Source organism: Notechis scutatus, chromosome 2 (genome assembly GCF_049901735.1).
Source record: "Notechis scutatus isolate UNSWTSFEM ecotype Mainland chromosome 2, rNotScu1.2, whole genome shotgun sequence".
NCBI lineage: Eukaryota > Metazoa > Chordata > Lepidosauria > Squamata > Elapidae > Notechis > Notechis scutatus.
In genome coordinates this window covers 37136656-37162259 of record NC_142010.1, presented here as the reverse complement: position 1 = coordinate 37162259, position 25604 = coordinate 37136656, and the positions used below count along the sequence as shown (strand labels likewise).

Genomic DNA, 25604 nt, shown 5'->3' with positions numbered 1-25604 from the left:
ATTTGATAAGATTATAAATATTCTTTTGAGACCTAGAAAACAGTCTGCTTCAAAAATAGGCTTACACATGATGTGAAAAGAAGATGTGGTTTGCTAAGTTGTTACCTGTTTTATGAGGAAATAGGATAGGAAATAGGAGAAAAAAATCATTACTTTCTGCCTTCCATTACAGTAGCTTTTCTTGAACTCCTGCTCTCATATTTTCTGATTGATGAGAAGTATACATTGACTATTAAGATACAGGATCCTGATTGAATCTTTATTGACATGGGATAGTATTTTAAAATGGTAGGAGTCCATTAGTTGTTACATGCTGATGATTATCAAAGGAGCCTCTGTGGCGCAGTGGTTAGAGTACAGTATTGCAAGCTACTTCTGCAGCCAGCTGCCTGCAATCTGGCAGTTCAGATCCCACCAGGCTCAAGGTTGACTCAGCCTTCCATCCTTCCGAGGTGGGTAAAATAAGGACCCAAATTGTTGGGGACTCTGTAAACCGCTTAGAGAGGGCTGTAAAGCACTATAAAGCGGTATATAAGTCTAAGTGCTATTGCTAATATATCCAAGGCATCTTTGGGTCTGCCTTAATCTACCCCAGCTACTGGATGTAAGCAAGCTGAATATCTGTATGTTGCCAAATCAGTTTGAAATCAGTCTTACAGCAAGATGACACCAAATATAGTTATGAAATGTTCTAACAATTTAGGATACCTTTGTTCTGGTGAGCCTCATGTCAGTTCTCTATTAAGTTGTATGGCTCTGAGAATGGGCATTGGTGGAGGTTGCCCTGAACGCCCTTTCTGTCTATGCTGCAAGAGAGCCCAGGATGGGACATACCAAAGCTTGCATGTCCACGGGTGGGTCCTCGTCCAGCTCATCACACCGACCATTGAACCACTCATTGAAGCACCCATCTGCCGAAGGCTGCAGTTGCCGAGGCAAAGACATCCAGACGGTAGTATCTGATGAAAGGAGATGGAGATGTCCACGTGGCTGCACGACAGATCTCCTCCAAGGTGCTTGGGTCGCCCAGGCAGCCGAAGTGGCCGCGTTTCTGGTAGAGTGCACCGTCAGACCTCGAGGAACCGGATGGGCCGCAGCTTTGTAGACCTGCTCAATGCAAGATCTGACCCACCTGCTAATAGTAGGAGAAGAGGCCTTGTGCCCCAAGTGAGAAGGGAAAAGGAAACAAACATGGCTTCCGACTTCCTGAAGGAGGAAGTGTGCTTAATGTATATTCTAAGAGCCCTACCTACGTCTAGCGTGTGCCACTGCTGCTCTAAGTCATGGTGCGGGAGGGGGCAGAAGCCAGGCAACATAATGTCCTGAGACCCGTGGAACAGGTGTTAACCCTTGGAATAAATGAGGGGTCCAGACTGAGGACAACCCTATCATCGTGAAAGAAACAAAGGTCCTGTCTGATGGAAAGAGCAGCGAGCTAGGATACCCGCCTGGCTGAAGTGATGGAAACGGGAAACACTACCTTCAGAGTCAGGAAACGGAGAGACAATGTTCTAAGGGGTTCAAAGGGGGGCTTTGTAAGGGCATTAAGGACCACATGAAGATCCCAGGAAGGATACATGTGAACCACCGGGGGGTGCAGGTTGGAAGCCCCTTTCAAAAACCTCCTGACTGAAGGGTGATGGGATAAGGAAGGAAGCGAACCCCATGAAAGAACCAAGGAGAGGGCCTCAACCTGTCTGTGTAAGGTTTTGGGGGCCAAACCTTTCTCCAGATCATGCTGAAGGAATCTAAGAACCTCTGCCAACTGGGCTAAAGCAGGAGAGAGAGACCCTCCCTAAGGCACCATCGGGAAAGGGCCTTCCAGGTGGCATCATAGATGTGCCTTGTGGGAGGTTTGCGAGATGCCAGGATAGTGATGATGGCCCTTTCAGGAAGATCAGCCACCTCTAGCCACTGCCACTCAAGTGCCACATGGTCAACTTGAGCCACTGGGGCTCCGGGTGGAGCAGAATCCCCTGATGAAGGGACATTAGATGGGCTGGGATCCTCCAAGGAGAAGCCACCGATAGGTTGACCAGGTCCACAAACCAGGGTGTCCTTGGCCAATAGGGTGCCAGGAGGAGGAGCTCCGCCTGTTCCTCCAACATCTTCCAAATTACTGCCGGAATGATGGGGAGCGGGGGAAAGGCATAGAGGAGACTTTTGGGCCATCTGCACCAAAGGGCATTGGTCCCCTCCGCTCCCCGGCAAGGAAACTTGGTGAAGAATCTGGTGACCTGGGCAATTTGAGGAGTGGAGAAGAGATCCACCTCCGGCATTCCGAATCTGAGGGAAAGGTCCCTGAATAGAGACGGAGGAATGGACCATTCTGCCTGGTTGACTAGGCTCCTGCTGAGCCAGTCGGCCTGGGAATTGTTGATCCCAGAGAAGTGGTTCGCCGAGATCGACAACAGGTGTTTCTCTGCCCATAACCCCAACCATAGAGCCTCTCCCATGAGGGCACTGGACCTCGTCCCCCCTTGCCAGTTGACATGAGCCATGGTGGCCATGTTGTCCATAAGGACTAGAACATGAGAGCCAGTCACTGAGTGCCTGAAATGCTTGAAAACTAGAAAAATGGCTCTGAGCTCTAGCCAATTTATGGGAAGGGCCTGCTCTGACCTGGGCCAAGGTCCTGAGCTATCTGGCCCTGCATATGTGAACCCCAACCCAGGAGGCTGCCATTGGTGTTTATCACTAGCCTGTCTGGGACCCTGAAAAGGAGTCCCTTCCAGATTAACGGGGAACACTACCAATTGAGAGATCTCCGGATTTGTGGCAGGAGTGGGACCTTGATGGATGAGTGGCTGGTTCCTGCTCGTTGGTAGGGAAGCAGGAACCATTGCAGTGGATGGGAGTGGAAAAATCCGTGGCTCTGGAGATATGACAGGGTAATTTGCAGATCCCAATGGGCTGCATGGATGGAGGAGGACAGAATCAAAATGTTGTCCAAGGAGCATTGGATCCTCACTGGAACAGAAAGCAGAGACACCATCAATGCTGCCAGAACCTTCGTGAAGACCCTTGAAGCCGATGAGAGGCCGAAGGGAAGTGCTCGATACTGGTAATGGTTATTCTGATAACAGAAACGGAGAAACTGGCGATGATGAGGCCAAATGGGGATGTGGAGGTAAGCCTCCATGAGATCAATGGAAGAGTGGAGGTCGCCCTCCCGAACGCTCTCTAAAATAGAATGCAGAGTCTGCATTTTAAATTGCCTGTATTTTACAAATTGATTGAGAAATTTTAGATCCAGGATGGTTCGCTACCCCCCCTGAGGATTTGGGAACGATGAAAAGGCGAGAGTAAAGGCTACGTCCCCGTTGAGAGAGGGGAACAGGTTTGAATAGCTCGGATTTCAAGAAGGTGTTGAATGGCCTGATTCATGAGGTCTTGCCTTGAAATGTCCCGAGAGACAGGACAGATTAAAAAAAAAATTGGGGGTGGCATTAGGAAGTCCAATTGTAATCCTGACCTAATGGTGCTGAGCACGTAGGAATCTGCCGTTGACTCTTCCCATTTGGAGGCAAAGAAGGCTAGGCGACCTCCAATGGGTGGGGAGAACAAGGGATTACTTATAGTGACGGAAGGACCCCCCGAAAGGGCTGTTTACCAGTATAAGGAGCTGGGTCATAGTCGGCTCTCTTCCCAGAGGAAGAGAGAATTTTACGTTTATCTCTGGTTTTGATGAGATAAGGTTCCAGAGCATCGCCAAAAAGCTTATCACCCACGAATGGAACTGAAGCCAGCTTACGATGGAAAGAAACTGTAATTTTTTTGTATTAAGCCCCTTAGGGTATAAATTGGCCCTCGGGCTTACAAAATGGCCGCTCACCTCGTGGTGGAAGGCTTCAATCCAAGATGGCTGCTGATTATGGGAAACAGGCTCCGAGATCGAAGAATCGCTCCTTAGGCTATAAAGAGCCCTGAGTGAAGTCAGCAAAGGAAAAGGCAGCCTCTGGCCACACGATCAGCTGGCTGACGCTGGTATCGGTTTGCCGATCGCTTTTTACAACTGCTCAAACCACAGGCGTGGGGGAGGTCTACAGACGCTGCCCAACTTGCCTGAACAGCACTCTGGCAACGCTGCTCCCAACGTTGCAGGAGAGAGAGAGAGAGAGCCCTGCTGTCCTGGAAGAACAGCTGCCCAGATCCTGGGAGCTGCTTGAAACGAGGAAAAAGGGTACTGAAGATCGCTGGTGAGTGCTATCTAACAGAAGCTTTCAGAGACACAGCTACTGACTGAAAGGAGCTGAGTCAAAAGCTGGGGTCTCTCCTGGAGGCTGGCTTTTATATCTTAGTACAGACTCAGCTAAATGACGTCATAGGAAGGAGTCAACTCATCCTTGGCTCTCGATGCAGCATGGAGGAGAAGAACACTATATATAGGAGATGCATGAGGAGGATTCGAGCTGTCTTAAGGACTGTCTGACATACACTGGACTGCTTCCATTTTTATAATGCAGTGCTTGAGGTTCCTTTCTTCTGGATCATTTGAAGACCCTTATGATTTCAGCAATTTCAGCCAATTCTGTGGCTGTAGTGTGTAGGTTGGTAGGGAGGGCTAGATTGTCAATTCTTTTTCCATCAAAATAGAATTTGGGGTAGTCTGGAGTGAGTTAGCAGCTTCCTCTAAATACTGTAGGTAGGGTAATACTTCATTATTATTTAACAAATTAGTTTTCTATATCAGAGTCTGTTGGTGATGAGACAAGTTTTTGCCTTTGAGGAATATACCACTAATGCTTGGACCCTATTGTATGTCTCAGCCTACAGGGAAAATTTTCCCCTCTTAGGAACATGTAAGTTGCTAAATTATACAGAGCCCAAACATTTCTATTGCTAAGCAAGACAGGTGTTAAGTGAGGTTTGATCCATTTTGCAACCTTCCTTGTCACAGTTGTTAAGTGAATGATTGCCATTGTTAAATTAATAACATGGTTGTTAAGTGGATCTGGCTTCCCCATTGACTCTTTTTAATCAGAAGCTTGCAAAAAGAGATCACATGACCCCGGGACACTGCAACAGTCATAAATATGAGTCATTTGCCAAGCGTCTGAATCTTGATCATGTGACCATGGGATGCTGCAATGGTTGAAAGTGCGAAAAATGATCATAAGTTACTTTTTTCAGTGCTGTTGTAACTTCGAACATCACTAAATGAATTGTTGTAAATCAAGGACTATCTCTCTTTTAAGTTATTGACCTGTGTGACTGGGGAATAAGAGATATAAATGGCAAAGTTTTTTTTTTAATCTGAAGTCTGTTTTGAAGATCTCTTAATTAGTTATTGGGGAGATTACAGTCTCTCTGCTTTGGAGCACTGGTTTCTTTAGTGATTATCCTCTGCTTTTGGCAGAAGGCAATAGCCTTGATCAATTGAAGAGAGTGAGGCTAAATCAAAGGTTGGTTCGGGGTTCTCTAAAAATTCTAGGAGGAAAACCCCCATATTTTTATCTGAGTTTTTGCCATCCTAAAGTTTATGTGGCCTATGGGGAAAAGAGATAGTTTTAAACCTTATATAACTAAGCAAAAAGTAGTATGTATACAAATCTATATGTTTGGGATGATAGTTCAGGATCTCATATAGCAGATTTATTACAGCTTTCTGATGTGTAAGATTCCTAGCACACAACCTATTTAAAGGGATAGACAAAAGAGTTTAGTTCTTTTGAAGCACTCTAGCTATACACATATTGATTTTTAATAGAAGACCTTGCATTGTTAGATGTTGTGGGATAGCAACATCTAACACCAGGGGTTGTTTGAGCTTGAATAATCTTATCAAATTTAGACTGGATGCCATTTAGGAAAATGAAGGTGGGCACATTGTGGCATCTGCAAGTAGATAATTCTCTCCTAATGTTTTTAAAATGATGTCAGAGGAGTCATTCTTCTTGGTCTTTCCTTTCTAATTCTGTTCATTATTTTGTGGCCGTGGAAACTAGGAGTACAACAAATGTTATTGAATGATGTGGAGGTGGGTAAGTGTTCTCTTTTCTGAACCTTAAAGCAGTGGAACAAGTTGCCTCCTCGAGTTGTGGGTCATCATTGGAGGTTTTCAGGAAACAATTGGTGAACCATTTGATATGGTATGAGGACTCCTGCTTTAATAAGGTGGTTGGACTAGAACAGGGGTGGGGAATTATTGCCTCTTTATGATTTATGGACTTCAACTCCCAAAATTCCTGAGCCAGCCATAATGGACTAGAAGATTCTACCCTATAATTCTATGAACCCCCTTTGGAGAAGAAATAGAGTCTTCTTTCTCTGGGTAGCAAGCTTATTACTAAATAAAGGAATTGTTTGAGAATTGTGGTATGAAAGAGATTTTGTTGTTGTTGTTTGCCTATCTTATATATTTGCCTCCATGGACACTGAATGGAACCACCTGCAGAGAAAGAAGCAGCATATTTCCCAAACCCTGTTCCCTATAGCTCTCTAGGAAGATCACCAGATTGAATCAAAAACTGCTGAGAAATCAAGAAAAACTTTAAGACAATTGTTTTTGTCTTAAAAACAATTTACCCCAGCTCTACAATGCAATAGATCATTGGGCACAATCAATGCAGTCTCCGTATTAATTTCTGCACTTGTCCACTGTTGAAGATAGAAAAGCATCACAAGCTGTTACGTACTGCATAAAAATAAAGCTTGTGTAAATGCTTAGAGAGATTACAAATTACACTGGAGGAGTTGTGAGCGTTCTGCATCTTTTTTTAGCAGTACCTGATCAACAGGTTAAGAAAATTATTTCTCAAAGAATCCTTGAGATAGAAGCTCAAAAAGATAATGCAACTCTCAGCAAGGCTGGTACCCTGAAATGGATGAATTACTATAAATGTAATTTTAAATTTTTAACAACTAGTTCATTATTAAAAATTCCCAAGATCTTGGGGGTGGTGTTTACTCATATGATATTTTAGCAATTAGGTAGCGTTAAAAAATAGTACACAGACATATATCTCTGGTGAATCAGAGATTGAGGATATAGCTAATGTATCATTTAAGTGCCAGTGATAGAGCACAGAAAGAGATCATTATCTTGAACCATATAGAAGATGAATGGCTCACTGGGACCCACATCTCAGAACATATTTTATGTGTGTCAAAACTCATATATATAAAAGCGAAATACCACTTACACATCATCACAAAATCTCCAGTCACAAAATCTCCAGAACTGTAAAGCCTACAAACTTGAAATTTGGCATGTATGTTCCTCTTGGCTTACTAACAAAGAATTTTTTGAAATGACCATCAGAGCATTAGAATTTCCTATATTATTATTAACATGCTCTGATGCTAAGGAGTTGTACTCTCCCCTCCCCCCCAAAAGAAATCTATTCCAAATGCAAAACACAAGCAAAGAAGTTTCAGTTTCAGTTTTAGTTTCACAGCACCAAGCAGCTTTAGTACAGAACAGTTGAGCTAAGCCACACCCAGAAAATGGGCAGGAATGCCAGATGTGCAAGAATAGAAATGGTAATGTGAGCCTGGTGGGAAAAGTTCAAATATATACATGGAAATGTTGGGGGTGGCTGGCAACCAGTGCACTCTTAAAGAATATGTGATAAGACTGGCTCTGAATATAACATTAAGCTTAAAGCAGTCATTTTGAACCATAAACCTTTCTTTCAAAAATGAAGAACGAATCTGATTAGGTTTGTCCCAGGTACATGTTTTTAAAAGGGATAAATTATAAAAGGAAGGTAGTTTAGGATATGGATTCATGAAGAAATTTTGTCCTGGTTATGGTTTTTTCTTAAACCAGCAAATAAAGGCTGAGACTGTCCATATTGAGGTACTGCATTCTTTCCCCTGCTCACCTGACCTTTGGCAACAATAAAATAAAACAGTTAATGAACAGTTTATGAATGGTTTTGGCATTTCAATTTAAGAGGATGTTCCAGTTGAACCATAATCCCTTATTATCTTCTTAATTTAGACCTTCAAAAGTTACTTGTGCAGAGTTCTCTTATGTTTGTATTATTTCATTAAGAGTCAGTCTGGTATAGTGATTTAAGGCACACGCTGTAAAAGTGGAAAACTCCTGCCTTAGATCCAAATCGAGCTGGGTGACTTTGGGCCAGTCACTCTAGGAAGAAAGCAGTGACAAACCACTGAAAATCTTGCCAAGAAAACTGCAGGAACTAGTCTAGGCAAATGCTAATTGTCAAGACTGTCTTGAAGCCCCTGACACTTCCTCCATCATTAAGCATTTCTGTAAGAAAGACATTCAAAGTACTGTTCTTCAGAATAATGAATTTGAGGAACAAAAAGTTAAATAAAAGAAGTGCCTTCTTTAAAAGATATCATCTTGCTTTGTCCTGGTCTAGATCAGAGATGGTATTCAGCAGGTTCTGACCACTTCTGGAGTACTGGTAGAGGAAATTTTGAGCAGTTCGGAGAACCAGGAAATGCCACCTCTCACTGGCCCTGCCCCCATCTATTCTTTGCCTCCCGAGTCCCAGCTGATTGGCTGGGTCTTCCTTTGTTGCCCTGCACAGGAGAACCAAGCTGGAAAGCAGGTTAGTGGGGTGGGGAGGGAATGGAGATTTTGCAGTATCCTTCCCACCAAGCCACGCCCACAGAACTGGTAGTAAAAAAAAATTGAATCCCACCACTGTCCTGACCCTGTTGGCCTTTTGCATAGCCTGTGTCTGTGTACCTGGACTTGGGACCCTGTAAAACTAGATCTAAATCAGCACACATAAAAGTAAAACAAGCACAACATTGATTTCCTCATTTTGCAAAAACAGTTAGACTTCAAATTCCAACATACAGCATGATTAAATTTGAGGTTTTCAGGACTACAAGGCTCTGATCATCACTGGCTGTAGAGGATTAGCCCCAGAACATCTCAGCAACCCAGACAGAATAAGTGCTTGAACATCTGCCACCAGCTGTCTGTTCACATGAGCAGTGTAATGCCAAAGTTTAAGGATAAGACTAAGTCGAGTTTACATCACTAATTGCTATGACATTACACTTCTCACATGAATAGATCATGTGCCCAGGCTTTTTTTTTTCTTTTTCCATTAGTTATAAAATGTCAACTGAAATCATAACTTGCTCCTGAAAGAGATGGTATTCAGCAGGTTCTGACAATTTCTGGAGAACCGGTAGCGGAAATTTTGAGCAGTTCGGAGAACCAGCAAATACCACCTCTGACTGGCCCTGCCCCCATCTATTCTTTGCCTCCCGAGTCCCAGCTGATTGGCTGGGTCTTCCTTTGTTGCCCTGCATAGGAGAACCGAGCTGGAAAGCAGGTTAGTGGGGTGGGGAGGGAATGAGATTTTGCAGTAACCTTCCCCCAGGAGTGGGGAGGGAATGGAGATTTTACAGTATCCTTCTCCTGCCATGCCCACCAAGCCCCGTCCACTAAGCCACACCCCGTCCACCAGCCATGCCCACAGAACCAGTAGTAAAAAAAATTGAATCCCATCGCTGGTCTAGATGGCAATATTCTGCTTCCCCCTCCCCCTTGTTTCTTATGCTTATATTACCCTAGATCTTAAACAGTCACTTTCTGTACTATTGCAGGGAACTGGCAGTGTTTGTGTTGGTGGTAGTTTGGGCAGGGTTGCCTGTGTTGTGATGACTGTGATGAATGCTGAGGGAGCAGAGGGAAGAAGCTTGGCAGGCTGCTGTCAGAGCCTGCTGTGCACATGCAAGATTGGCTGTATTAAAGCAGCTGTGAATTCATGGAGAGAAGCCAGGAGGCTTGGAAACAGCTATTCACCACTTAACCCGTAGCCATGGGAGTTCATTTACAGAAATGATAAATAAGACAAGATGCTACTATCCCTGAACCCACCCCCTCCTTCCTGCTTTAAATTTTCTTCCTGGCCACTCTTGGTCCTTCAGAGCCTCTTAGAATACACGGTCACACTGTTGAAACTTTAGGTACCATATTCTAATTTGTAAATGGGAATTCTTTGGCATAAATGACTAAAGTGTTTTTTTAACAAAACTCCAGAACCTGTAAGATCATGAATACACAATGTTGTAGCTCTTATAACTCTTATCTTTTAACTTGAATTTTCAAGGCTTGAAACAGTGCAGTTCCAGGAAGTATACTAACATCGTGAAAAGAAATGATTTCAGAAAAAAAATCATTTGGGAACAAAAATGTTAAGGAACTTATAAGCATGCCTGTAAGATCTACACAGGAATTAAGCAGAACTTTTAGAAGGGCTAAATAGAATCTTAATTCCTTTTATGTACTTGAAACAGAATATTCATTGAATTACCTATATGAAAAGCCAAAATATTTGTAAATACTTGGTGTTTACCAGCTTCTCAATTGAAAAGGTTGCAACAGTGTAATATTGCTTCTTCTATTAAGAATGTCCTATATAAAATTATGATTCTAACTCAAAATAATACTTAATTAGCTTTACTGACAAAGAAATGAATCAGTTTCTGTATAATATAATTCTAAGATTACATGTTATCAAGTTGCCTTTTTAACTTAATTAATGTTTATCGCCCCTCAAATTACAGATACCATTAATAGAATTTAGAAAAAGTTCCTAACAAATGATTTATCTGTTGAGTGGTCTAAGTCATATTGATTTCTTTGTTAATATTATCAGAGACATATAATGATACACCTTTCATAGTTATCCTAGGCTCCTTCAGTTAAGATTATATTCATGTACATTTGAAGTCTGCTGACTATGCTATCTATCATCTGTCACAAAGATGCTTTTTTCAAGAAGCAACTGGACTTTCTGTTTATTCTTTGAAGATGTTTTGCTTCTCCAGCATGTTGATTGGAGAATCCACACACGGGTTGACACATGCCTTTCTCCATTGTAGTGGAGATAGCATTCAGTCCTACCCTTTTCTGGTCCGTTCCGAATGTATGTTATTGTTATAGGAGAACATGTCAGTCTGTCAGTATTCCTTCACCAATTTCTGGGAGGTCCCTAGCAACAGAGGGAGTGTCCTCAAATATTTGACAGACTCAGTCCAATCAGCAGGCGGAGACTGATCACCCAATCCTGAATGCTATCTCCACCCAAAGAGAACCAACGACCCTTCTACCCAGAGACTGAGTCCTTAATCTTTTACCACACCCCACTGTCAGCTGTCACTTTCCAGTTCACGACTCAGTCTTGCCCCATAGGACGTGGCAAAAGATTGGCTCGCAAATCTTTGGTCAGAAATGCTGGAGTCTCCATATTAACAGTTTGTGCTGGCAGGTTTGATCTCACAGCGCTGTCAAAGAGCTGTGGATGCTTTTTTTCTGTCCTCATATCGACAACAGCCGTTCACTGTAGCCTAACTTCGATTACAGCCTTGCAGCAGGGAGTAATCTCCCGGACGAGGGAAGCCGCTGCTCGCCTGAGGTGCTGCGAGCCCAGGTGCCTCTTTTTTTAAGCGCTGCAGCAGCTCAACAGCTGTTTTGGGGGCTTTTTAACTCCCCAACCTCGCGGCTTTAGCGGCTTCTTATTACCCTGATTGAGCTCTGTGGGCTAATTGGAAGCCTTTTAGGTCCCTAGGGACCTCAGCTGTCAAAGCCCTCACCAGATAGCTTCCCCCGATTTAGGCAGCCTCAAAAAAAACCAAAAACAAAACAAAACACATGGCCACAGGAGGTATGTGCTGGCTACCCCATCATGCTGGTCTTGCCGCCACAAAGTCCAGCCCAACTTAGCCCCATATTAAAAAGAGAGCAACTGTCATCCACAGAAGAACAGAGCAGCAACGTTTCGCTGCAGGCAGGGCAGCTTCTCAATTGGGCTAAGAAAGCTGTCAAAATGGCTGAACAGTTTCTGTTGGCTGACCGCACGGAAGGACAAGAAGCCTCCTCATCTGCTTCCAGCAAAAAGACAAGCTCCAGAAGAGCTAGATCAGCCAGCCAGGATGCAGCTGATAAAATCAAGGCTAAGACTATATACTCTAGAAAACCATCAAGGGCTGAAGAGAAGGAAGCCAACAGAAGACAGCAGGCTCTGGAGAAGCAGATATCCAGATTGCAGAAGAAAGCTCATTGGGAAAGTATTGCATCTCTTTTTTTTTTGACAAGGACGGTTATTCCCGCTCCCCCCAGCCAATTCTGCAAGCTAGTATTGCAGTTCCTATGAACTGGTCACCAGAGAGCGATAGGGAACAATTATCTGTTTTTCCAACAGAAAATCAGGACAAGGCAGGACAATGTCCCTTTGCCTGCATAGCAACAGAGATAGCTGAACCTCTGGTTAGGGATAGGGTCTTTACCCCTGAGGCAACTTTTACGCCCACTGGACAATAGACGCCCAGTAGACAGACAGGGATCTGGTCTATCTGAGGAGCTTAAATTCCTTATTTCACAGGCTATTTCTCGGGGTAGCCACCACTCTTCAAGTTGGGGGTCGCTCTGCTGCTGTAATCTCTGAGCCTCCTCCGCAACTGTCCCATCAGTATGTTTCCTATGGAGGCGGGGCAGGCACATAGGTCTACATCCCCAGCCCATTCCTATAGAAGCAGGGCATCAGTATTAGAGGATGACGACCAGTGGGAGGAAGGGTTTTTGGACAATGACCTTGATCTTTCTCCTGACCCCACCTTTCACTGGACTCCAGCCCAGCACTATTTAAGTCCCTCCTCCATAAGACCAGGACCATGGCCCAAATTGGGACTATTCCAGCTGCACCTGTGGAACCATCAGGTCCTCAGGTGTCAGATAATGCTGGGTTCTCAGAACTTATTGGCACGTAGGAGAACATCCCCTGCCCCAAAGTTTTTCTTGAGGTGGTTCAGAGGAAGTGGAACCAACCTGGCACCTTCCCCAAACTTGGAGGAAATGACAGGAGATTCTTTAAAATGGCTCCCATCTTATCTGAAGCCTTAGAGTTGCCTTCTGTAGATGACCCTCTAGCCTTTCTAGTTTCACCTTCAGCGATCCCTGGAGACATCGCTGAGGCCTTGAAGGCTGAGGATAGAAAGACAGAATTAAATTTTCATCAAACACACCTAGCTCATGCCTGGACAGTTAAGGTGGCCACTGTCACCTCATTCTTTGTCAGGACCTCCTTACTTTGGCTAAAACAGTTGCAGGCGAGAGTTCCTCCAGAGGAGACCTGGATTCACCAGGATATCAACAAGGTGGTGGCAGTGGCCGAGTTTTTAGCCAATTCCTCACTGCATGCTCTCGCCTCCAACATCACCTCGCTATGGCTTTGCCAATGGCAGGCGGATGCCAAAACTAAATGGAGATTGGCTTCTGCTCTTTAAAGAGGCCTTGAACCCATTCCTCACAGAGAACAAGGACAAGATGGGTGGATAGGTGGGCTTCACCCTATGGATGTCGGTTTTCCTTTCATCTACTGGAAAATGCTACCGACCACCTTCAATTCTAACATCCTTACCCTCCTAGATCTGACCGACAACCAGACAGATCAACCTTTAAGGATAGGTACAGGCAACAACAACCTCAGGCCAAGCGGTCCTTTCGTGGAGCAGGGGGGCATCCCTTTCGCCACTTCAAGTGACTGCCAGAGCCCTCCTCCCATTGATGGGGATTTAACTCTATTTGCCCCCCAGTCGGAGAAAATCAAAACAGATTTGTGAGTTCTGAATACCTTAAGATTTGGCTTAACTCTGGAATTTCTCTCCATTCCTCCGAGGCACTTCATCCATTGCCCACCTCCAAGAACTCCACCAAGAGGGATCTCATGGACATGGCAATTCAACACCTGGACATCCAGGCCATCAAGCCAGTTCCAGAAGAACAACGGGGGCACAGATTCTACTTGATCATATTCCTAGTTCTGAAGTCCTCAGTGGGGTGGGGTGGAGAGCAATTCTGGATTTCAAAAGATTGAACGTCCATTTGACGTACAAGAGGTTCAGAATGAATTCTCTGCAGTCAATCTTGGATGGCATCAGGATGGGCAACCTCCTGACTTCCATCGACTTGATGGAGGCATATCTCCATCACATCTCCATCCTCCCCCAGCACCGATGGTATCTCAGGTTCTGTTACTCGGGCCATCATTTCCAGTACAGAATTCTCAGCCTAGCCTCTGCCCCCAGGTCCTTCACAAAGGTCCTAGCAGCACTGGCTGCGCACCTAAGGACAATCCCAGTGCGCTTCCAGTGCTACCTGGATGACATCCTTATCCAATCTTCCTCGTCCTGTTTAGCTCAGAAGGATCTGGAAATGACAATCTGTGTTCTTCAGGAACACTGATTTTCCATCAGTTTTCAGAAAAGTCATCTTGTACCAACTACTCGGCTGTTCCATCTAGGAGAAGTGATAGACACCAGGCTGTGCAAGGTCTATCTTTCCCAGGAGCGACAGGACAGCATCAAGTCCCTAGTCGCCCAAATCAGGACAGAACATATCGTTCCATTGGCCATACTCTCTCAGCTCCTGGGAAAGATGGTCTCTTGCATAGCCATAGTACCTTGGGCCCGATCGCACTTAAGAACTCTGCAATGGTTTCTGCTACCATTCCAGAGAGTAGGGGGCAGCAATTCCACCTGCAAGGTCAGGGTACCATTAGAGACACTCAGGTCGCTCAGGTGATGGGTGTCTCCAGAAATAGCCAAGGGAACACTGGTTCAAGGAGCCCAGCCACCTGACCTTAACTTCAGATGCTAGCCTGTTCGGATGGGGCGCCCATCTCCAGCAACAGCTGGCTCAAGGACAGTGGTCTCAAGAACAACATAAACTGGCTGGAGCTCCGAGCGATCCACCTCGCCCTCCGACACTTCCAGACCACTGTAGAGGGACAACACGTACTGATCTTGACAGACAACGTGGCCGCAAAAGTGCACATCAACCACCAAGGAGGCATCCATTCAAGGTCTCTCATATGTGAGGCGGACCAACTATTTATCTGGGCAGAGGCTCACCTGAGTTCCATCAAGACAGAACACATCTCGGGGGTGACAAACGCTGAGGCAGACTTTCTCAGCTGGACCACGGTGGAGCACTCCGAGTGGCAGTTGCACCCAGACATCTTCCAGAAAATGTGCAAGAGGTTCGGCCACCCGGCTCTGAACTTATTCGCCACCCCGATGAACTTGCAACTGCCCAAATACCTCATGAGGTTTCCGACACCAGGAGCAGAGGGAGTCAATGCCCTCCACTGCCCATGGCCCAAGGGCCTATTATATACATTACCTCCTCTTCCCATCATAGCGGGAGTGATCAGGAAACTTCTAGTGAAACAGGCAGAGATATTACTCATCGCTCCGCATTGACCCAGATGGCCATGGTATGCAGACCTCATCAGCCTCTCTGTGTCCCGGCCTTGGAGAATCCCTCGGGACAGGGTCTCTCTCAGCCAGGGGGTCTTGGTCTACCCAGAGCCTCAGTGGCTCCAACTGACCGCCTGGCACTTGAGAGGTGGATCCTAACAAGGGGCAACTTTTCAAGCAAGGTGATACAAACGATACAGGCTTCCAGGAGACCTTCCACCAACAGAATTTATAACTATTTGGAAGGCATTCTGCAGTTGGTGTTCTAGGTTGGGTCTGGACCCTAAGTCTGTCTCCATCCCTCAAATCCTGGACTTTTTGCAAGAAGGTCTAGACAAGGGGTTAGACTCAAACACTGGAGACAGGTGGCTGCCTTGCCTTCAGTGCTTACTTATGGGGACCTGGAATCCATAGTGGACCATTCAGTAGTGTGCTCCTTTCTAAGGGGGGCGGTTAACTTAAAACCACCTGTTGTACACAGGTATCCAACTTGGGACTTGTATAAAGTTTTATACGTCCTTAACTTACCACCTTTTGAACCTCTCAGGTCTGAGATATCTGTCATTCAATGTCGCCTTTTTAGTGGCCATCACCTTGGCCAGGCAAATTTCAGAACTGGCTGCTCTCTTTATCAGAGAGGAACTTTGCACCTTCCACGCAGACAGGGTGATTCTATGTCTAGATCCCTCCTTCGTCCCCAAGATCAACTCCTGGTTTCACTGGGGCCAGGATATAGTGCTGCCAAACTTCTGTCCAGGACCTCCTCACCCGCTGGAACAGAAATGGCACACTCTGGACACAAGGAGGGTACTACATAAATATATCAAACAGACTTTGCCTCACCGTAGATCCGAATCACTGTCTGTCTTGTTCCAACCGTCTTCTCTAGGATTAAAAGTCACTTCATCGACCATAGGCCATTGGATAAGAGCATGTATAGCAAAGGCCTACGAGACACAGTCTGTTCCAGTCCCCAGATGTTTAACTGCCTATTCTACTTGAAGCACTGCAACTACAGCCGCTTGGGTGACGCATGCTTCGATTGAAGAGATCTGCAGGGCGGCAACATGGTCCTCAACATCTCCCTTTGTGCACCACTATAAGTTGGACACTTTTGTCTCGGCTAAGGCTGCCTTTAGCAGGAAGGTGCTTCAGTGAGTGCATGTAGTTAGGGGGACTCATGACCACAACTATTCCCACCCATAGGGACAGCCAGGCTTTGGTATGTCCCATACCAAACCTCTGGATTCTCCAGTCGAAGTGCTGGGGAAAGAGCGTTGTCTTACCTGAACGCTGCTTCTCAGCACGACGATGGAGAATCCACTCCCCCCGCCCCGGAGACTGTCAGGTCCCTCGTCCAGCACAGGAAGAGCAGGAAGAGCCAATGCCACCAAAGAGACCTTCAGATGACTGTGCCTTCGTCCTGAACTGGGAAAGTGACAGTTGACAGAGGGGCGTGGTAAAAGATTAAGGACTCAGTCTCTGGGCAGAAAGGCATGTGTCAACCCATGTGTGGGTTCTCCATCGCTGTTCTGAGAAGAAGCGTTCAGGTAAGGCAACACTCTTTCTCATCCAAGAAGGTTCTTCAGCTGAAGAAGAATGAGAATCAAAATGTCTTGAACGAAAAATCAGAAAGTCTAGTTGCCTCTTGAAAAAAGCATCTTTGGGGCAACCATGATCCAGATGACTGAGAATCTCCATAGATATCTATCATCTGATTTTCTTGATAAAATGTTGAGGTAGAAATACTAACAGTAACTCTTGTATGTAGATAATAGAGAATGTTAGTTTTGATTATTTATCCTGCACAATATAATGGATTGCTTGGTGTCTGATGTTAGTGTACCAATTGATATTTTGGATGTACATTCAGAAAAATTAAGACCTGTATTAGTGATTTCAGATATGAAAAAAGCATTTGATATGGTACAGTAGTCATTTTTGAAACAAGTTTTGTCTAAATATGAATATAGCTATGCATAATATATATTTCATACAAAATTAATGATATTGTACAACAATTTATTAATTTATAATGTTATTCAGTTAGAGTAAGCATCATATGCTACTTATAACTATAAAATGGGGTATAGTTTCAAATAAAAGGAGTGTGGTGGCTTATGAGTTTAGGATACTGCAGTGGCTCACGTTTGAGACCTGGTTGCTGCATCAGGATGGGGTGAACTCCCATCACACACTCCAGTTCCTGCCGACCCAACAGTTTGAAAGTGGGCAACCACGAATAGATAAATGGGTACTACTTAAATAGGCAACTTAATGGTGACATGAAAGGAGCGAACCTCTGGATAGTGGTGATGTCATCGTTCAGTCTTTTCAACCCGGAAGCACTTAGATGCTCCCGACACAACTGTATTAGTAAAAGTTTAAATAAGTTGGGAAAATGACACCAAGGAAACTTTCTTTATTTTGGGGTGGAAATATATCAGATAAAAATTAACATAAATTGATATTTAAAAATCCTATCAGGTTTATTGGGACAAGTAAATATTAAAATGACTATCATTTTCAGATTGATGTATTGACTTAAAAGGATTCATATACTAATACCTGTAAGTTATTTTTTAACAAATTGCTATTTTTTTTAAATGTGAAAAACAACACTCTTAAGTTTTCTTCTTTCTTCCAAATTGTGTTTATGATGGGGTGGGGTTGGTAATTTTCTAACTTTCAGTTTTATCACTAACATGTATTTTGACTTCAGTTTCTCTATGGGACACAAGAAACCAAGTCATAAATCAGTAGGAGCAGAATTACTACTTAAGAGTTAATGACAGGGACTTGGTTTCATTTTTACTAGTAGTTCTCTTGAATTTACTTCATGAAAGGCTGCACGTGATATTTAGAGCTATTAGGATGAAAGTATAATTTCAGTCATTATTCATATGAGTACACCTTGGGATAATTCATATTTGAAAATTGCAGTAAAACTTTTTGATTGATTGAATCAAAGGCAGATTAGCGTATTTAGATCAGTCTAATTGCCAAGAATTTAGTTATTACCAGAGGAATTTGGATGGTCTATAATTGCAACATGGCAGTGTATTCATTTAAATATACCTCGGTTTTACAGTTTGGCCCAGGTCCCAAACTTCTAAATTATTTTAGTTCTAAAATGAGATTTGGATTATTCCAACTATAGTGTAATTTTAATAAAGCAAAGAATATTATTTATTTACTAAACTTACAAGCTGCCCATGGCACCTACAGGTGATTTTACTCTTAAGTAGCTTATATTTGTTAAGATGGATATTAGTTATTTGCAAAACCCCTGAATTAAAGAATTACAATATCCCAAATTAAGTAACAACAGCAGTATCATGATACAAGTCCCCATCCCCTTTATGTATGACATGCATGCATATTCCTCTAGGTATTCATATAACGTTCTACAGATGCCTGCATTGTATGGTTTTTATGAAGATGAAACTTACTCAACTGAAGTTTTTTTCCTCACATTTATTGGGCATGCAAGGGAGTATTTAAAAAGAGTTTGTAGCCAGTTTTGCTTTGTTTGGAAATTTAAAATGGGTAAGATATAGAGTTCTAAATACCATCTCACACACTTGTCACTGTATGAGAGTACCTACAGTGAAAATCACAAGCTTTAGTGCATGCATGGTCCACATGCATGACCAAGCAAACCACCCGTTTCATATGTGTGCAGTGTTTGTGACATGTTAAAAGGGATGGGCTTATTGCTTAATTGCACGATCCAGTTTGGTGCCAATGACTTTAGATGAGGGACAGCACTGTTTCTTTTAACTGTTGGAAAGACAAGTGCACATGGATTGTCAAAATGTGTTCAAATTGTTCTAATGGTTGGTATTAACTTTGTATCCCATCTATATTAATTAATGGAAACACTGATCAGTATTAAACCAATGAAGGTTTAATGGTGTATCAATAGAAGATAGAACATCAGAGTTGGAAGTTCTCTGAGCTTGGTTATTTGCTGCAAGACATTAGGTAACATTAGAAGAGAGTGAAATTTGTTGTTTGTTTATATATAAGTGTCTTCCCTGTCGCTGTTGTTCGGAGTGTTCTTGGGAGTTCTTTGATTAGGTTGTTTGCTTCTTTGATTGTTTGTCTGAGCAAACCACACTTCCTTCTAGCACTGATGATGTTACCTAGTTGGGCAATGAAATTCTGAAACAACTAAGGTTCCCACAGTTTAATTACATATTTAAAAAGTGTTCTATATTTTTAAAAACACAGAAATATAAAGACATTTTCTTTTTCTGTTTCAAAATTTCTTTTACTTTTTCTTTTGTATATTGAAGCAGTAAGTGTTTTAAAAATTCTTGTACTCTCATGCTTAATGATATTGTGCCATGTACATTTTCTTTCTTTTAATTCAGATAGCATTCTTAATTGTATTTGTTCAGTTAAAATTGTGACTGATATTTTGGATATAAATACAATAATACTGCAAAATGTTATATATCTAATTCTTAGTCTATAATTGCACAAATTGTGAAGCTCTGTTGAAGACTTCTATATTTTATTTACTTGAAAGTATGAAGTCTTTGGTAATGATTGATGAGTAGTATAAAAGCACAAAATGTTTACTTGCTCAGCATGTGAAACACTTTGCAGTTCAGCTTTTGTGAAGGAAAACAAAGTTCTGACTTTGTCCTACTAAAGTGATTTAAATCAAGACAAAGATCCTGATTGTTCTAAAGTAGTGGGATAGAGAGCCCATTTAATTGAAGGAAATTAAATGAAACATGTGGAATAGGCAATAGATTGAAGAAAGTATTTGGAGGATGAAGAATCAGGAGAAGAGAACAAGTGTTAGGTGTTTTCTCAACAATACTCTTATCAATTTAAGGCAAAGTAAGGATTTTAAAAAGTAAGAATCTTAAACAGTGAAAAGTGCCATTTCGTCCTACGAAATAAAATTCAATTTAAAGCAATAACTATATTCATTTAAATTTATTTTTAATCAGGTGGACTGTACATGGGAAATTAATGGATAACCCATCAATTAATCCTGAGTTTTTGAATTGCTGCTCTCACATACACAGTCCTTTATTATAATTACTTATTTGTTGCAGTTAACCTGACAACAATGAGGTTGCTGTGGACACTTGCCATCAATGTGAAGTCGTTTGAAAGTAAAAGCAAAGATTATATTACAGTGATTTATATCAGGCTTGTGAAGTAGATTGTATCTGTCCCCCACATTGGTTTCAATCCCTTAGGAACAGTACTTTCGCTTGAAAGAATCTCCTCCATTTAGCTTATTTTTATTTTAAAATCTGTATCAATTATGCTATTTCAAACTTTTTACTCCTAAAACTTTTAACTTATCCTTGGAAGGACTGTTGGCAGTACAGTTTATATAACAAGTAAAAAGTGAAGAGGCATATATTCATCTAGTTTGTGAAGAAAATAAGCTTTTTTGGATAGTGATTTTTTTTATCCCCCAATTAATAACTGCAAATACCTCTATTGCCCATCTGTCAGTACAGTTACAAGTAGCCTTTGAGTTCCCACTGTAATGGAGTCTCTCCATCATGATCATAAAGTGAATTGGTCATATAACTAACCCAGTTTTATGACTTTTTGTGGCAGTCATTAAGTGAACCAATGGTTTCCTATGGATGTAGTTTTGTTGAAAATTGAAAGTAAATGCAAATTTTCAGGAAAACCACCATAAAACATGATCACATGGCTGTGGGGTGCTACAAATGGCCATAAATGGTGGCTCGGTTGCTGAGTGCTCAAAGTGTGATCATGTCATGAGCAACGATCATTGGACTTTTGAATCTAGGTTGTAAATACTCCCCTATGTAGCTCTGTCAGAACTTTAAACAGTCACTAAGTGACTGGTCGTAAGTCGAAGAGTACCTATTGTTGATTAACAAATCTTTGCTTCATTTTATTAAAAACCTGTCTGTGTAAGGAATTGTTTTGAATAGGAATTGGGATTTCTGTTAGCAATGTGATCTACCAGATGTATTCTAGTTTGACAGTAAATATGAGTTCTATGCGCCTCGGTATATAGTCATTCTGGCCATGTGACCACAGAAATGTCTTCGGACAATGCTGTTTCCCCTGGCTAAGAAACAAGAGACTAGTACTGCCCCCTTGAGTCAGGCATAACTGGACAGGGGAACCTTAGCCTTTATGAAAGTACATGGGTGCCCTTGTAGACCACAAATTAAACAAGTCAGTAGTCTAACACAGTTGTTAAAGGGCAAATACCTTGGGATGCAACAAGATAATAGCAACAGGAGCATACGGTCCAGATCACAGAAAGTAATTGTTCCATTCTACCCTGTCCTGGTTAGATTCTGTTTGAAGTACCGTGCTCAGTTCTGGTCACCACATTCAAAAAGGACAATAACAGCAAATTCAGAGCAGTACTAATGTAGGCATTAAGAAGGATGACATTGCAGAGATAAGCTGATAGTTGGTAAAGCAATGGGGCTACAATATATTTTTTTAGTCCAGAATTTCCAGATAATGTTTGGAAGCAGCTCAGACAGATATTTCTCTAATGCACTGAACTATAAAATGAAGACACAGAAGGTATAGCAAAATTAAACTTACAAGACTCTGTTATAGCCAATCTCAAATAAAAGTTCCTGTAGACATCCTGTGGGGTTGATTTCATGGCCTGGTATATCTAGTGGAGCTGAAAACTAATAAGATAGTGGAAGGTTTGAAACCTAGCCCTGTGAGGAATGATTAAAAGATCTAGGTATTTTTAGCCCACAGAAGAGAAAGTTGATACAATAGTAATCTTAAAATACCCAAAGAGCTATCACATAGGAGAGGAAATTAACTTATTCCCTATTGCTCCAGAGAGCAATAGATTGGGTTAAAACTAAAGGAAGGAACTTCTGGGTTTGATATCAGGAAGAGTCTCCTGTCTGTACAAACTGCCTACCAGGAGAACAAGCTGTTACATGAGTTGGCAAGTTCTCTACAAGTCTTCCAGAAGTCATGTATGATTGTATACACTTCAATAATATCTGCTGTCAAATCTTTTTTCCAAACAAAAAAGTTCTAAACAGTATTTTCCTGAAAGGAAGATTTTTGAGTCTTCAGGGCTTTTAATAGAACATTTCTGCACTTTTCCAATTCTGTTATATCCTTAAAAATCTGGTGACCAGAATGTAGCTAAGAAAGAAACCATGACCTGAATCAGACTTTATGAACCTTGTTTTCCTGCTCTTGGATTATAGGTTACTAGCTGCCACATAGCAGTTACTTCTTAGTGATGATGACTGGCCAATGTTACGCCTTTCTGAGAAGCCTTTCCAAATTGTAGTTTTCTAGTTGCTCTCAGCTTTAGGTGTCAGTATGTTATAATAATTATAAAAAATTACAGAAAGTAGTGTTCAGAATCAGTACCAGTTGGTGGCTGGTAGAGGCATGACTTCTAATTATGACACTCTGAATGTATTGTTTGTTTTTAACTTTGCTCTGATTGGCAGACTCTCAGCTTTTAAATTTAAGGAAGAAGGATTTATTCTGATTTGTAGTTAAATGAGACATTATTAATTCTATTCTTAGTTGTTCAACAAAACAGCAATGTCCATGTAATGAAATAATAAAATAGCTTTGAAAATTTCATGATGTACAGAGTATGAATCTTGACTTTCAGTGGCCCACAGAGTACATCTTCATATCTGCATATTTTAAATGAAATTATTACATTCATATATTTTTGAGAAATGTATGAGTGTTCTTCAAAACAAGCATGGGCTAGAATTCTATTTTAATATAAGGGATGTTCAATATTTTGGTGAATGTAATGTTTAAATTTTTAGACATTAAACTTTTGCTAATTAAGATTAAGCATTATTTACTTTAATAAAACATTTTTATTGATACTTTTTCACCAGTTGCCCATTTGTTTTAATAAAGTCACTGACAATGAGTATTCCTTTTCTATTTCCTCCCATCTTATAGGAAACCTAGGATAAATTCTCAGCTTGTAGCACAACAAGTTGCTCAGCAATATGCTACCCCACCACCTCCTAAAAAGGAGAAGAAAGAAAAGGTGGAAAAGCAAGAAGAGAAAAAAACAGACAAAGAAAAAGAAGTTAGTCAAAGTGTTATAAAGAAGAATACCAACAAGAAGACTAAGTATGTTTCTGGATCATCCATTAAAATTATGCAGACAAATTAATTTGTATCTGTAACTTTTATATATATGCATACCCATTTTCCCACTTTGAAATTCCAGCCTGATATTTTTTGAAGAATTCTTAATCCTAATTTGCAATGGTTTCTAAATTGTGATCCTATAGTCATTCTCTCATTCCCTATGTCATCTCTACCACTTAATTCAAGTTACTTTTTTCCTGGATGCTGCCCTCATTTTATAGTTATATGCCATTTTAAATTTTCCTACAGTAGGAAGAAATATAATTCTTGTTAAAAATATTAGCATGAATTTATTATATTTTCTTCTCCATATGACTTTATTGAGCAATTCTCATTGATTTCCTAGATAAATAATGCATAAAACCTGCATTCATTATATAATGATATATCTGTATATATATTTATATGAAAGTTTACCTTTAGGTTACTAATTATCCCAGATTCAGGAATATTTCCAGAATACCATTATATTTATAATGCGTTGTTAACTTTTCTTCTGGAATTCCTTTTTTCAGGCCAAAGTCAGATATTGTGAAAGATCCTCCTAGTGAAGCAAACAGTATACAATCTGGAAATATAACAAAGACCAGTGACTCAAATCACATCTCAAGGTAACTTTTTAATATAAAGAATTGTCTAATTATAAGGTTATGGAAGTACAGGAACTTTTCTTTAGTATTTTTTCCTTATAGCCCATCATTTAATTTACCACTTTGAGGCTTGTGATAATATTTGTGATAATACTTCAGACCTTATCAATGTTTCTGTTTCATTCTGCTTCATTCATTCACACTTAGAATATGTAATAAATTAAAATGTGAAATATTAATTTGTGCTAAATCGTAAGTGAACATTTTGTAGCTATTGCATAAGGGATGACCTGAACTTTCAGTTGCAATATACCAGATTACCTTTTAGAGCATTAATTGGATGACTTGTCCAAGTCTAGATTGTTGATCCACATCAAAGTCTAAGTTAATACCTAATTTGCATTTCCTGGGATTTAGAGATTGCTAGCCAGATTAATGACTTTGCTTTTATTACAAAAGCCACCCTATAGATGTTGATGAGTTCTTTGATACATATCCTATTGGGTATTATTGGTTTCTTAGCATAATGTGAAAGGGTAATCCCTATATTTTAAATTGGATTGAATGCCTTTATATAAACAAGGTATGCAAATAAAGTTCATTTATTTGTTTAATTCTATTCTTTAGTAACTTAGAGCAGGAGCTACTTCACTGTAGGCTGAAGTGGCTAAAGATTCTTATTCTAGTATTACATCTTTGATAAGGAAACAAAATCCATTATTCTCATCCACGCAGTGACAAGAGTCTAGGATGGGTATGATTCCTCCCTGTGATATCATCAAGCTGAGTCTGCCACTATATAAAAAGCTAACCTAGCTGGCTCCCCAGCTTTTTGACTCAGCTTTGGTGTCTAACAGCTAGTTACATCTGGAAGCACTGTAAGAGTTAAAAGCTAGTGAGAAAGCAATTTATTCTAAAAAGCCTAGAAACAAGCAAGAAGACTTCTGCACAACTCCCGGGGATCCGGTGGAACTGTGCTTCGAGGAGAGCAGGGATCCACTCTCTTGCAGCGCTGCCCCTTTAAGAAACTGCAATTGCAGGGAGAGTTCTGCTGAGTCTCCCAGGCAGTATCTGGAGTTCTGTGTGCCACTTCACAACTGTTTCCACTTGATTGCTGTTTGCTCAGAGCTTTTCAGAGCCTAAGGAGTGAGTGAGTAGACCAGGCTGACCCAAGGCCAGTGCACGTGGCAGGTGGCCATTTTGGGAAACAATTGGAATTGGACGACCAGCCATTTTCGACCCTCACAGCTATCACAGCTCACATGGCCCATGCAACAGGCAGCACCCTTTCAGGGGAAGCTTCCAGCACCCCAGGGGTGGGATTTAAATTTTTTAACAACCGGTTCTGTGGGTGTGGCTTAGTTGGTGGGCATGGCTTGGTGGTCATGTGACTGGTGGACATGGCTTGGTAGTCATGTTATTGGTTGGGCATGGCCAACTCAATATCATTCACATCGAGGCACACATCTCCTTGCCTGGCCTCTCATGACTGTGGGGATGCTGCAACAGTGGTAAGTGTGAAAAATGGTCATGTCACTTTTTTCAGTTCCATTGTAACTTTGAATGGTCACTCCACACAAGCAAAGTACCAGCAAAGGAGGGGGAAAAAAAACTCCAGAGAAGTTCCTGAGACAGGAAGTCTAGTCCTGCCAAGAATGTAAAATAAGG

At 41.7% G+C, this 25604-nt stretch overlaps 1 protein-coding gene across 1 annotated transcript in view; it reads left to right on the top strand.

Moving 5' to 3' along the window:
- Nucleotides 1-25604, top strand: part of RYBP (RING1 and YY1 binding protein) — a 63409-nt gene that overhangs the window by 20671 nt on the left and 17134 nt on the right. Inside the window, exons 3-4 of the mRNA XM_026679071.2 lie at nt 23149-23325; nt 23862-23957. Of these exons, the coding sequence (XP_026534856.1) occupies nt 23149-23325; nt 23862-23957 (273 nt within the window). The remainder of the gene's footprint in view (nt 1-23148; nt 23326-23861; nt 23958-25604) is intronic.